Source organism: Equus przewalskii, chromosome 1, assembly GCF_037783145.1.
Source record: "Equus przewalskii isolate Varuska chromosome 1, EquPr2, whole genome shotgun sequence".
Classification (NCBI taxonomy): domain Eukaryota; kingdom Metazoa; phylum Chordata; class Mammalia; order Perissodactyla; family Equidae; genus Equus; species Equus przewalskii.
This window is the reverse complement of record NC_091831.1, coordinates 49,885,588-49,901,169: the sequence shown is the minus strand read 5'-3', so window position 1 is coordinate 49,901,169 and position 15,582 is coordinate 49,885,588. Positions and strand designations below refer to the sequence as shown.

General features: G+C 36.1%; 1 protein-coding gene across 50 annotated transcripts in view; it reads left to right on the top strand.

Annotated features, from left to right (window-relative positions):
• The window catches only part of ANK3 (ankyrin 3), a 628,477-nt gene that overhangs the window by 397,595 nt on the left and 215,300 nt on the right, over positions 1-15,582 (top strand). For all 50 annotated transcript variants that reach the window (XM_070562793.1, XM_070562893.1, XM_070562763.1 and 47 more), the window contains exons 2-4: positions 3,578-3,679; positions 4,073-4,171; positions 4,389-4,487. In XM_070562793.1, the coding sequence (XP_070418894.1) occupies positions 3,578-3,679; positions 4,073-4,171; positions 4,389-4,487 (300 nt within the window). The remainder of the gene's footprint in view (positions 1-3,577; positions 3,680-4,072; positions 4,172-4,388; positions 4,488-15,582) is intronic.

Sequence of the window (15,582 nt, the reverse complement as noted above, 5' to 3'; positions counted from 1 at the left end):
TGTAGCCTGTTTTAAGAGTAACCCCTAGTTATTTGATGAAATGACAGCTAAGAGAGGCAGGACATTGCTGTTGAGCCTAATACAAAATATTACCTTTTTTTAGCACTAAGGAAATAAACAGTATATATAGGTACTATAGGCAGAATTTGAAAAAAATAAATAGCAAAGAATCCATTATTTGCCCTGCCACTTAAGCAACATGATTTAGAAAAGTAAACGAGGCATTAAGATGAAGGCAAGTAAATCTTAATTTGTACCACATCTGTTTTGTTCACCGCCATACAGCCAGATGTTGGCATGGCTAGTGCATCATTGATACTCAACAAATATTTGTGGCAGGGAGATGTGGCTGCATTGCTTACAGGTGGTTGGGAGTGAAAGGAGGAGCTTCTTTTCTGTGGGCGTTAATAACTTCATTTCCTAAGGTGCTGATTTTCTTCAAGGCAGTCTTCATTTTCCTCTTTTTGCTTTTGCTTTATCTTTTTCTCCCTCTTTCTCCTTCTATACTTTTTCTTTGAAATATAAAGTGGCTGATTGTTATGAATTCTTGTGTTGAGCCTGTCAGTATGTAATAGAGAATTGAGAAAAGTGAAAGTGAAGAAAATAAATTTTTGTCCCTTCTCTTTCTTCTCAAGTTTTCAGGTGATAAATTGGCTACCTCTGGGAATTATTTGATACCAGGTTCATTGGGTGAAATAGATAGAGTGACGGCACCCAGTAGAGAACTCTTTATCATTAGAACAGGTGTTCTTACACATGCACTCATGAACAGACTTAGCAATGCTGAGCCACGTGAAGTAGTGTGCCAATTGTATATGCATATGCATATTCGATGTGTGTATGCAGATTTGGTATGTGTTTGCATATATGTGCAATTGTTGAAGGAAAATAATTTATTCATAACTTTTGTTAATCTCAAAAGAATTCAAGCTCCAATGGGTAGAGAACCACTGAATTAGAAGATTTGGTTTATATCCTTTGTATTTTGTTTTGCTTTAGAGTTTTGGGTGGGAAATTCTGAGAAAATATGAGACGAAAAGGAAGAGTGTATAGAATTGCCAAACCTTTTCAGATGGGGAATCAGGTCCAAGGCTTTCCCTGAATTATGACTCCTCTTTTTGAAGTTCTTTAACTGCTGCTTTTGTGTACGCAGAGTTGGGGATGCTTAACTCAGTTGTTATCTCTGGCAGTTGAAATATCCAGGAGGACTGATGTCATTTGTTCCCAGAACAGCTTCAGAGCCCTTCTGGGCAAATTCACTGATAAGTCATTGAGCAGGCACAAAGAAGATGATATTTTATGGTACAGTGAGCCATTTTGCATAGCTAATTTATTTCTAACTGAACTTACAAACCAAACATAAAAACTAACCTTTTCAAAGCAGCAAAACTTTTTACACTGCATTTTATTTTTCTTTAAATTCCTAGAAACGTTGGTTTGTCCTTTCTCTGATTTAAACCTATGTCTCTTGTCTTCCTCTTACTTAGCCCTCTGCTCTGATTAAATGACTTGCATGCTTGACTCAAATCCCAATTTTATTTTTGCAATACCTACACGTGTTCCCAGATACCCGCCTCAGTGGCTTAGTTTGTGATCTCTGGTATTCAACTTTGTATCCTAGCAGATTCTCAACTTAAATAGCTGTTGTTCTTGTTAATAAAGCCTCCTGTCTTGTTCCAGGCAATCTTTTAATTAATACAGTCATTTCCACACAATTTACTTATTTATTGATTCATTCATTCACAACACATTTATAGTAGGCACCTGCTATGTGACAGGAATCCTTCTAGTTGCAGAGGAAACAGAAAGATGAATATTACACATATAGTCCTGCCTTCTGCTAGGTCAAGGCATGTGGCAATCCAGGCAGGCCAAAGCTGTAAGCCTATTGACACCTAAAATCTTTAAATAAATTGGTTTGCTATTTATTTAGAGCAGTGTTCTCAATGGGGGAGATTTTGCCCCACCCCCTCCAAGGAAATTGGGCAATTCTGGAGACACTTTTGATTGTCACCAACAGAGGATGATACTGGTGCTTGGTTGGGAGAGGCCAAGGATGCTAGTAAATGTTGGCGCTGAACGGGACTGTTCCCCACGTCAAAGAAATATCTAAATCAAAACGCCAGTAGTGCTGAGGTCCAGAAGCCCTGATTTAGAGGAAGCAATATTCCTTCAGAGGGAGGCATACTGCTATAAATTGGAAGGGAGGAGACCCTGGAGGCAGTGCCCTCTCCTTTGAGGTCCTGAGCAAGCCTGCTCTTAACTGAATTGACAGACACCAGAAGCAAAGACTCTTCTGAGGGGTGGAATTTCCTTCATCTCGGTTCCATTTCCAGAGATGAATTAGCATTCCTCAAAGACTGGCATCTTGGCAGCTTTCCAGCTGCCTCTCCCTTAATCTGCCTCTGCTTGTTCTTACGGGGCTTACAATTTAGGGAGGAAGACAGACAGGTATACCAAAAACTATGATGCTGTGTGATAAATACCAAGAGAATTCAATGAAATTAATGCTTTGGGAGCACCCAGCAATTAAACTCTGCCTGGGAGGTCTGGGAAGGCTTTACAGACAAGGTGGCGAGTGAACATGGGATTTGGAGGAAGTATTTGCCAAACTGCTGAAAGAACCAGCTTTCTTCTTTAAAGCCATACCCTGCATGATCGCATTTACAACCAGTGACGAGATGTTTTTGGCTGCCCTTTCAAGGGAACCTGCTTCTGTATTGTTCTACACTGAGCAAGACTCCTTTACAAATTCCAACTTTGTAGCCCTTCCTCTCGCGGTCTTCTTTCTATTAAAGATTTCAATAGCAGGTGGTTTCAACTGTACAGTTGTAGGTATTAGAGTTCAGCAGTAGTTCAGAGTTGTAAGCTTTCAAGGAATGAATTACAGATTTGGTTTTTTCGTTTTTAAAATTTACATGTATTTATGTGCTCCTGCTAATATTCCTAATAGTGTTTTCTCCAGGTAGAGGCCTTAGTTAGCTTGAAAATATAGGGAAAGTATGCTTCACAATCTGTGTAGACATTTATAAATGCGTTTCAAATATAACCAATGTTCTAACACATAGCTGTATCCTGGAGGAAAATCCAAGAGAGCATCATTACCCACAAATTCCTGGTAAACTGGTAAAACAACATTAAATGTATTTTTGAAGCTATTAATTGAAAAATTGGTTGTGATAGTTAGATACAAATGAGTGGAATAGATGTTAAATTTCTGATCCAATAGAATAGTGGGGTTTTCCTAATGTAATCACCAGGAAGTTATAGGATTTCTCTTTACTCTCCTGAAATTGTACGTTGATTTAAGGTGCCTGCAGATTATGGGAAACTTTCTCTTTTAAGTTCAGACTCAGTTATGACATCGCACAAGGGGTAACTGTATACGTGAAACTAACTTTTAAAGAATTTATCCTTTCCCTGGTGACTTTACAAAGACTTTTTATTAGTAGTTCCATGTTCAATTTAAAAATCTCTGTTTTACTGTCTTTTTAGTTTTTGAACTATAAGCTGAGTAGTTAGAAACATGCATATGAGTTTTATTTTTCACCGAAATGTTTTTCTTTTTTCCTTTTAGTCTGATGCCAATGCAAGTTACTTAAGAGCAGCTCGAGCTGGCCACTTAGAGAAGGCCCTTGACTACATAAAAAATGGAGTGGACATCAACATTTGCAATCAGGTTAGTTGTGGTTATTGTTGTTGTATTTAGTTTTTTGGTTAAAAGTTTTTAAATCTAGACTTTAAACTCCTTAAATCTTTCATTAGACATTACTAAGACCTTCTCTTTGTTGCCGGTTTTTCCTGTTAAATTTTACCAGCTTGAATTATCAAATTATTCTCTGCTTTGTTAAAGGAGCATTCAGAAATGTAGGTATGCTTTTAATAATTAATTTCTAAAATGTAGTAAATAATGATACCAGAATAACCCACCTAATTTTCGAGTACTTTTATCCCTAATTGTAAATGATTGTAAATGATTGTTGGTGGGATGTTATCTACAGAGTTCTTGGTAGACTATTTATTGCTCTATTTTCAACCTGCTGAGTGAAGCTTTCCCTTCACTTTTAATCAGAATGGGTTGAACGCTCTCCATCTTGCTTCCAAAGAAGGCCATGTAGAAGTTGTTTCTGAACTGCTACAGAGAGAAGCCAATGTGGATGCAGCTACAAAGGTCAGTATCACACATTTAATGCTTTTCATATCACTTGCCTTATTCAATGAGGATTCAGCCCTTGATAAGAATCAGGGCACGCGTCTCATGAGATACTTGTCAACTTCGTTCTCTTTGGGGAGCTTATATAAATGTAAAGGGATTTGATATTTTGTAAAATGTCAAAACAGAGAGAGAAGGATGGAAGAGTTGATAAATCTTGCTTTTCATTTTACAGAAAGGAAACACAGCATTGCATATAGCATCTTTAGCTGGGCAAGCAGAGGTGGTAAAGGTCTTGGTTACAAATGGAGCCAATGTCAATGCACAATCTCAGGTAAACCTACTCTATTGCAAAGAAATTTTGTCATTATAATTTACAAATAATGTTCTTTGGATCAGGTGCTTGCTTGGTTCATATAACCTCTAAGAATATAATACTTAAGAGCTATATTCAGTGAATAGTTATATTATTGCAGATAATTTAAATTCATATATGTCTTCATTTGCAACACTTGTGTGTGAGAGGTAGAAATTTTTAAAACTCATTCATGTATGAAACTGTATGACTGGTAGTCATAGACACAAATGTTCAGGTGATATCTGTAATGTAGAGTCTTACACTGTTTTATGATGCTAGCTCAGGGCCAGTCTCAGTATTTATTAACCCACAAAGGAAATGGAGATGCCTATAAATGAGGAAATGCTCTTATAAGTTCAGAATGTATCAATGCTTTCTCTAATTGAAAAAAGGAAGACACTACTTAATTCCTGTTTACTAACTAAGGCATCATTGTTCTAACCTGAAACACGTTAAAAAGGAAAAAACCAAGCAGAGTGAACTTTTAAAAGCCTCCAAACTTTAAAATGTCCAAGTTCTTTGTAATGAATATACACTAATAATTCATTCAGTAGGTCCTCCTATAAGCTCAGAATCTTTCATGAAGTTCTAAGAAGAATACCAATAGATTATCGTTTGGTAGACTTCGAGTCTGAAAGAATTAACTTTACTTTATTGGTTTAAAAATGTAAATCCTCATTATCCAAAGTGTTTGTTACTTGAGTCCCCAGAGACATGAGTTTGTGTAGGAAAGCAGACTTCATCATAACACAAACATCCACTAAGGACCTGATGATTTTTAAAACTGGTCCCTACTCAAACCTTCCTTCCAGTTGAATGCTTTCGTCTACCCCTGTTTGTCAGTGTCTACTCCAAGGTGTTGGATATTGAACAAACTGATTATAGAACAAAACAGCAAGTTTTGCAAAAGACACAGGATTTCATGAAGTCAGGGAAAGTGATGTTGGAGCACTGCTGGGTACACAGCTAAGCTGAGGGTTTGTGGCTTTCGGGCAGCATTAGACCAGACAGTGTCTTACAATTTCTAGTTTTATCTTTCAAGATGAAGTGTCAGTGTAACTTTTTTCATTGTTTACTAGGCCTTTTGATCTCCACTTTAAGTGCACTTGACTTCCTCAGCGTTTTTCAGTATTGATTATCTTTGGATAACAAGAGCCTCCTATATTTTATAGGTGCACAGAATTCTGGAACTTCTTCCTTCATTCCTAGAGCTATTAGCCTGTAGCGATGATAGCCCTGATGCCATTAAATACCAGTGTCATGGAAAAGAAACTGCACAGTGCTTCCAACCACATGATTTCTTTTATATTTGGTTTCTGGTTCCCTGTGGTTGGACCTTAGTTACATAGTCTATGCCACTATTCTGATTCCTTATGAGAGTTCAATTGAATTAATGATGCTTTTCCAGAAAGAAGTGTTATAAAGTAGAATATTGATAAGTATAGTACTTTGAGAGAGATGCAGACCAGTTGACTACAGAAATGCTTTTAAACCATTTTTTTTTAAATGCCCCTGTAACTTTTTACTAGAAAATAATGAGTGTTAAGCTCTGAGATAGTGGGAAAATTCTTTAATCCATTTTCATTTCCTTTTTCTTCCCCCAAGGGAGGAAAACTAAACTTCCTTCTTTTAAATATTGCACACATTCTTGACTAATGTTTAGAGCAGCCATAGTTTTAAACGTCTGCAGTGTCTGGGCGAAGCTGCAGTTGAAATAAAATCCTAACCAGATTCGATTTCAATTTATACACATTCCCTACTGATGATAAAGTGAGGGAAAGGAACATAGGCTGTGAAATTCCCTGCTCCTTGCAGCTGTGCTTAGAGTACGCTGCCACACAGTTCACAGTAAAGAGTGTCCCCCTTCATCCGGACACCTGCCCCATCTGCCGTTTGAACTGCGTCGTTCCGGGGACGGGATAAGTAATGACATGACCGTGCGGCAGAATGCAATTTCCATGGCAATTCCTGGTAGCAACTTTTCAATAGGAACTCTTATAAAGAGCAGCATGCAAGACAGCCATGAAATGGGATTAAATTCCATGTACGTGTCAGCACATAAAGCATCACAGGAATTTTAATATTCAAGAAAGCATCCTAAGTGAAATTTTAACCTATAGGCAATATTTGATAGCCAATAGGAAATAGTGTAAAGAGAGTCCCTCATCTTTCTTAAATATAAAAATTCTCCTTATCATGAAATAAAAATAACATCTGGCAATATCAAGTTCTGAATTTATAAACTGAGGCTCTATAAGCTAAGAACTTGTAGATAGTGTTTGAAACTAATTTTTGTCATTGCCTTGATCTTAGATCTTAAGTTAGTTAACTCCTTATATTTCTTAACATTCCAGGAATCATTTAGGACTACCCTGAGAAAGAATTGGGTTGAATAATTAAATTGTGATTATGAAGAACTCTACTATGATTAAATCCTTAATACTTTGTACTAGATATAGCAACATTGATTTACAGTGTTTGCTATTGAAAAATCACAAGCTGCCACATCAGATGATATCCCTTACTATTTTCTTCCTCTCTGTCTGTAGTCTGTAATATAGGGCACCAACTGTGTTTATAAAGAAGCAAAGTCTGTTTCAGTAATGTTTTATTGTAACTATTAAAGTATTCTAAATGGACAAGTTTCCATAGCAGTATGAAGAAAGGCAAGACCTTTTCATTAAACCAGTGCCTCCTTGATCTTTCTGTATTTTTTAATGTTTCCTGTGATGAGGAGGTCATGTCCTGATAAAGTCAGACAATGGGTGTGGTCCAGCTAGAGCCTCTCTGACTTTTGACTTTATAGCACACCTCTAATCTGATTGACCTTCACAAAAATTATCATATAACTCAGTGCAAATCTATCACCATGCCCTTAACATTTTAATTAAAAGGAGCCCTTTATTATGTACAAAGGCTGGCCATAGGAAACTAGGATGGATAAGAAAATTTCATGGATGAGATTTAAGCCCTTACTTAAATGAATAACAGGAGGACTTGTGTTTTTTTATTTTGGTGGGTATTAGGCAGCATACCTCAGTACCATCTATGAAACTATAAGGCCACAGATTTGCATGCACATAATAACACAGTAAACATTTAGAGCATAATGTGTTGAACATGTTGGATAAAATGAGACATCAGAGAGCATGCACGCTCAATCTTGAGCCTCTGCCTTCGAGAATTAAGTCTCTTATTGCTACAAAAAAGAAAATGTCAATGGGGCACTCACGTGTTCCTTTTTAGCCAGCTCTTTGTTTTGGAAACTTCCTACAGTAGGAAAGTAATATAAAAACAATAGCGTACTTTTTTCACTTAAGAGAAAAATAGCATTTTTTCTGAATTCTGACCATTCTCCCAATCCAGGTGCTATTTCATGGAAAATCATTTCAGCCGTAGGTTGTCCAATGACAGCATGTTGAATTACTTACGCTTTAAATCTCTTTGCACTAGAGAGTAATGGTAATATTTTTACTCTCTTTTTCCAAAGGATACTTAGAATTCTCTCCCTTGAACCATAACTAAATAGTATGTATGTGTTATCACATCTTATTGATCCTGTCTTGAAAGATGAAATTTGTGTTAATTGGTGTTTTTGGATTAAAGCAACAGAAGCTAACTTGAGCAAAGTAGGGAATTTATTGGGATTACACGGGGAACACACAGAATAGAAGGCTCAAGAAGCTTTCGGAAAGCTCTGGAAACCAGGTAGTTGGGGTGGGGAGTGGGAGAACCTAACCGGAAGCTAAAGGGTAAGGTTGCCCTTTGATGTGGTCCCTCAGGTCATTTGAGGGTGAGGAGGGGGGATTTGGCAGAAAACAGAATTGAGGAGGATAGAGAGTAGACCTGGAAGAGCAAACAGAAGATATCCTGCACATGTGCCTACCCCATGGTTGAAAAGGGCAGGCCAATTTGTCTCAAAGTCCAGCTGAGACAAGTCCTACCTAGTTCCTCTAAAGAATATAGGGGTGATATTGCCAAATAAAAAGGCAACAGGTGCTGGTTGACCAAAACTAAAGCAAAACACAATAAACACATACACACCCAAATGCCCACTATAAAATTCAAATTTCCATTATGGAGGCCTCTGCAGAAACATTTTATCAATATGGACAGCAGAAGTAGAGTGAGACCATTCAACCCCATGTATTGTATGATTCTATTTATATGAAATGTCCAGAACAGGCAAATGTATAGAGACAGAAGGCAGATGACTTGTTGCCAGAGGGCATGAGGAGGGGTGAATGGGGAGTGAATACTAACAGTATAGAGTTCCTTTTCGGGATAATGAAAATGTTCTGGAATTATGTGGTAGGGATGGTTACCCAAATTTGTGAATATACTAAAAAAACCACTGAATTGTACACTTCAAAAGGGTGAGTTTTATGGGTGTATGAATTACAGATCAATAAAAAATAAATAAAAATGAAAAAATATGAAATAATGTGACCCTTCAGAAAATAACCAGCTTTCAGGTAATGGTCATAGGATGGCAAGCACTCAAAAAAGAAGAGGAAGAGCTATTGTGGAAAGCAGTTGATTACAGGGCTCCATCTTGCAGTGTCTCTTGTCTATATATTATTTTTGAGTAATTCCAGTTCTACACATTTCACTCCCTGTCATTGTGAAAAGAGCATGCAAAATTATTTCAAAGCTAGGCTTCTTAAGACTCACTCTTTGGAAGCTCCAGGCCTGTAAGAACAGCATCCTCTAAACCTCAGTGCCTGACTGTGGATTTTCTCCATGGGTCATGAAATGTTTGGCTCTGGAAGATAACCTCAAGATCAGTGGGCGTACATTGGGTTAGAAGCCAGACATTTGTAGACGGACCAGTGTTTCTTAGGTAGTATTGAACTACAGCATATCTCTGCTCTGAAGTTGAGAAGCCACTGATATAAATTTTCTGGTTGACACTTATCTCTGAGGGAATAACATCCATTTTAGAATTTTTCCTTAAGAACTTTACTCTTAAAATCTGAACGTTCCAGTTTTCCTCTTGTTATTGGTTTTTAGTTTCATGCCATTTTGGTCAGAGAAGATACTTGGTATGATTTTAACCTTTTTGAATTTGCTAAGATTTGTTTGGTGGCCTAACATATGGTCTGTCCTGGAAAATGTTCCATATGTGCTTGAGAAGAATGTGTATTCTGCTATCATTGGATAGAATGTTCAGATTATGTCTGTTAGGACCATTTGATCTATAGTATTCTTCAAATCCACTGTTCCTTATTGATTTCTCTGCCTGGATGATCTGTCTCTTGTTGACAGTAGCATATTAAAGTCCCCAACTATTATTTTATTGCTGTTTATTTCTCCTTCTAGCTAAGTGAGTTTTTGCTTTACATATTTAGGTACTCCAATGTTGGACATGTAAATATTTACAATTGTTATATCTTCTTGATGTATTGACTCCTTTATCATTATATAATGACCTTCTTTGTTTACAATTTTTAGTTTAAGGTTTATTTTGTCTAATATAAGTATAGCCACTGCTGCTTTATTTTTTTTTTTTTGGTTACCGTTTGCTTGAAATATCTTTTTCCATGCCTTCACTTTCAGTCTATGTGTGTCTTTAAGGCTAAAGTGAGTCTCTTGTAGGCAGCATATTGTTGGATCTTGAGTTTTTTTATATCCATTCAGCCATTCTGTATGTTTTAATTGGATAATTTAATCCATTTACATTTAAAGTAATTATTGACAGGTAAGGATTTACTATTGCCATTTTGTTAATTATTTTCTGATTGTTTTGTAAATCTATTCTTCCTTGTTTCTTATCCTGCTGTCTTTTTTTATGTTTTGATGTCTTGTGGTATGAGCGTGCTTTGACTTCTTTATCATGTTCTTTTGTGTAATTACTATGAACACTTGGAAATTAAACAACACTCTCCTGAACAACAAATAGATCAAAGAAGAAATTAAAGGGGAAATAAAATAGTTTCTTGAGAAAAACGACAATGGAAATACAACATACCAGAACTTGTCAGATGCTGCAAAAGCAGTTCTAACAGGAATGTTCATAACAGTAAACACCTACATTAAGAAGCAAGAAAGATCCCAAATAAACAGTTAGATCTCTAACTCTACACCGTAACAAACTAGAAAAAGAAGAACAAACTGAGCCCAAATTTAGCAGAAGAGAAGAAATAATAAATATTAGAGCAGAAATAAATGAAATAGAGAACAGAAAAAAATACACAAGATTTGCCAAACCGAGAGGTAGTTCTTTGAAAAGATAAACAAAATTGGCAAACCCTTAGCTAGGCTATCCAAGGAAAAAAGAGAAAGGACTCAAATCAACAAAATTCTGAGTGAAAAAGGAGACATTACAACTGATACCACAGAAATTCAAAGGATCATAATAGGCCACTACTAACAACTATATGCCAACAAACTGGACAACCCAGAAGAAATGTAAAAATTCTTAGAAACATACAGCTTACCAAGACTGAATCAGGAAGAAATAGAAAATCTTAATAGACCAATTACTAGTAAGGAGATTGAATCAGTAATCAAAAATGTCCCAACAAAGAAAAGCCCAGGACTAGATGGCTTCCCTGGTGAATTTTACCAAACATTCAAAGAAGAATTAACACCAGTCCTTCTCAAACTCTTCCAAAAAATTGAAGAGGAGGGAACACTCGCAAACTTATTTTATGAGGCTAGCATTAGCCTGATACGAAAAGTAGAAAAGGACACTACAAACCAGTATCCCTGATGAATATGCAAAAATTCTCAATAAAATACTAGCAGACTAAATTGAACAACACATTAAAAGGATCGTATACCATGATCAAATGGGATTTATCCCTGGGATGCAAGAAGGGTGTGACACACACAAATCAATCAATGTGATACATCATATTAATAGAGTGAAACAAAAGAATCATGTAATCATCTCAGTAGGCATAGAAAAAGCATTTTACAAAATTCAACGTCTATTCGTAATAAAAACTCTTTAACAAATTAGACATAGAAGGAACATATCTCAACATGATGAAGGCCATGTGTGATGCCCACAACTAACATCATACTCAATAGTGAAAGGTTGAAATCTTTTCCTCTAAGATCAGGAACAAGGCAAGGGTGCCCACTCACACTACTCTTAGTGGACCTAGTACTGGAAATCCTAGCTAGAGCAATCGGGCAAGAAAAAGAAATAAAAGGCATGAGAACTGGAAAGAAAGAAGTAAAATTATCTCTATTTACAGATGACATATATATAGAAAATCCTAAAGACTCAACCAAAAAACTGTTAGATCTAATCAATGAATTCAGTAAAGTTGCAGGATACAAAATTAACGTTCAAAAATCAGTAGCATTTCTAAATGCTAACAACAAATTTCCTGAAAAAAGAAATTGATCCCATTTACAATATTATCGAAAACAATAAAGTCCTTGGAAGTAAATTTAATCAATGAGGTGAAAGATCTCTACTCTGAAAACTACAGGACATTGATGAAAGAAATCAAAAACACAAATAAATGTAAAGGTATGCCATATTCATGGACTGGAAGAAGTAATATTGCTAAAATGTCCATACTACTAAATGTCCATCTATAGACTCGATGCAATTCCTATCAGAATTCCAATGAATCTCTTTTATTTCTTTTTCTATGTTAAGCATAGAATATCAAGTAAGAGTGGTGAAAGTGGGCATTCAGGCAAGAAAAAAAATAAAAGGGGTCAAATTGGAAAGAAAGAAGTAAAACTGTCACTATCTGCAGATGACATGATTATATATAGAGAAAACCCTAAAGAATCCACCAAAAAACTTTTGGAAATAACAAATGAATACAGTAAAGTTGGAGGATACAAAATCACACAAAAATCAGTTGCGTTTCTATACACTAACAACAAAGTAGCAGAAAGAGAAATTAAGAATACACTCCCATTTCCAATTACAGCAAAAAGAATAAAATACCTAGGAATAAACTTAACCAAAGAGGTGAAAGACCTGTACACTGAAAAGTATAAAACGTTGTTGAAAGAAATTGAAGAAGACACAAAGAAATGGAAAGATAGTCCATGCTCTTGGATTGGGAGAATTAACATAATTAAAATGTCCATACTTCCTAAAGCAATCTACAGATTCAATGCAATCCCTTTCAGAGTTCCAACAACATTTTTCACAGAAATAGAACAAAGGATCTTAAAATTTATATGGAACAACAAAAGACCTCAAATAGTCAATGGAATCCTGAGAAAAAAGAACAAAGCTGGAGGTATCACACTCCCTGATTTCAAAATATGCTACAAAGCTGTATAACCCAAACAGCATGGTACTGGCGTGAAAACAGACACATAGATCAATGGAACAGAATGGAGAACCCAGAAATAAACCCATCTATTGACAGCTAATTTTGGACAAAGGAGCCAAGACCGTACAATGGAGAAAGGAAATTCTCTTTGATAAATGGAGTTGGGAAAACTGGACAGCCACATGCCAAAGAATGAAAGTAGATCATTATCTTACAGTATACACAAAACTTAACTCAAAATGGATTAAAATCTTGAATGTAAGACCCGAAACCATGAAAACTTCTAGAAGAAAACAAAGGCAGTACACTCTTCAACATTGGTCTTAGCAGCATATTTTCAAGTACCATGTCTGACCAGGCAAGAGAAATAATAAAAAGAAATAAACATATGGACTACATCAAACTAAAAAGCTTCTGCACAGCAAAGGAAGCCATCCACAAAACGAAAAGACAAACTAACAATTGGGAGAAGATATTTGCAAATCATTTATCAGATAAGGGGTTAATATCCAAAATATATAAAGAACTCATATATCTCAACAACAAAAAAGTAACAACCCAATTAAAAAATGGGCAAAAGATCTGGACAGACATTGCTCCAAAGATATACAGATGGCCAACATGCACGTGAAAAGATGTTCAGCATCATCTACTATCAGGGAAATGGAAATCGAAACTACAATGAGATATCACCTCATGCCTGTCAGAATGGCTATAATTAACAAGATAGGAAATGAGTGTTGGGGAAGATGTGTAGAAAAGGGAACTCTTATACACTGCCAGTGGGAGTGCAAACTGGTGCAGCTACTATGGAAAACAGTTACGGAGATTCTTCAAAAAATTAAGAATAGAACTACCATACAATCCAGCTATCCCACTGCTGGGTATTTAGCCAAAGAACATGAAAACATGAATGTGTAAAGATACATGCACCATATGTTCATTGCAGCATTATTCACAATAGCCAAGACTTGGAAGCAACCTAGGTGCCCATCAAGGGACGAATGGATAAAGAACATGTAGTGTATATACGCAATGGAATACTACTCATCCATAAAAAATGATGAAATCCAGCCATTTGTGACAACATGGATGGACCTTGAGGGTATTATGCTAAGCGAAATAAGTCAGAGAGAGAAAGTCAAATACCATATGATCTCACTCATAAATAGAAAATTTAAAAAAACAATGAATAATCACATAGAGACAGAGATTGGACTGGTGATTATCAGAAGGGAAATGGGGAGGGAGGAGGGCAAAAAGGGTAATTAGGCACCTGTGTTTGTTGATGGATTGTAATTAGTCTTTGGGTAGTAAACATGATGTAATCTACACAGAAATCGAAATGCAATGATGCACACCTGAAATTTATATAATGTTATAAACCAGTGTTACCGCAATTAAAAAAAAAAAGAATTCCAATGGTATTTTTACAGAAGTAGAAAAAACACTACTGAAGTTTATATGGAATCACAAAAGACCTTGAATAGCAAAAGAAATCCTGAGAAACAACAAAGCAGGTGGCATCACACTTCCTGATTTCAAACCATATTATACAGATATAGTAATCAATGTGGTACTGGCATAAAAACAGACAAATAGACCAATGGAACAGAATGAAGAGCCCAGAAATAAACCCAAGCATATACAGGCAACTAATGTTTACAAGGGAGCCTGAAACCATGATACTCCTAGAAGAAAACATAGGAAATAAAGCTCCTTGACATGGGTCTTGGTAATGAATTTGAATATGACACCTAAAGCACAAGCAACAAAATCATGAATAAAGAAGTTGGACTGCATCAAACTAAAAAGCTTCTACTCAATGAAAGAAACCATCCACAAAATGAAAAAACAACCCCTGGAATAGGAAAAAATATTTGCAAACCATATATCTTATAAGCTGTGTTAATATACAAAATATATAAAGAACTCATATAACTTAATAGCAAAAATCAAACAACTCATTTAAAAAATGGGCATAGGACCCAAATAGCCAGTTCTCTAAAAAAGATATCTGAAAGGCCAACAAGTACTTGAAAAGATACTCAGCATCACTAATCATTAGGGAAATGCAAATTAAAACCACAGTGAGTTATCTCCTCACGCCTGTTAGAGTGGCCATCATCAAAAAGAGAAGAGTAACAGACACTGACATGGATGTGGAGAAAAGGGAACCTTGTATGCTGTTGGTGGGATTGCAAATTGGTACCGCCATTATGAACAACAGTATGGAGGATCCTCAGAAAATTGAAAAGAGAACTGTCATATGATTCAGCAATTCCACTTCTGGGAGTATGTTCAAAAGTAACAAAAACACTAACTCGAAAAGATATATGCACCCCTATGTTCATAGCAACATTATTTAGAACAGCCAAGACATAGAAACAACCTAAATGTCCATTGATAGATGAATGGATAAAGAAATTGTGCTATATAAACACAATGGAATAGTATTCACCCATTAAAAAACAAGGGAATCCTACCATTTGCGACAACATGGATGGACCTTGACGGCGTTATGCTAAGTGAAATAAGTCAGAGAAAGACAAATGTGTGTGATCTCACTTATATGTAAAATCCAAAGAACAGAAAACCAAACTCATAGAAAAAGAGATTAGACCTGTGGTTATCAGAGGCAGAGTGTGAGGGGAGGGGAATTTGGAATAAGGTGGTCGAAAGGTACCGACGTCCAGCTATAACATAAATAAGTACTAGAGATGTAATGTAAAACATCATGACTGTGGCTAACGTTGCTCCATAATAAATAGGAAAGTTGTTAAGAGAGTAAATCCTATGAGTTCTCATCACAA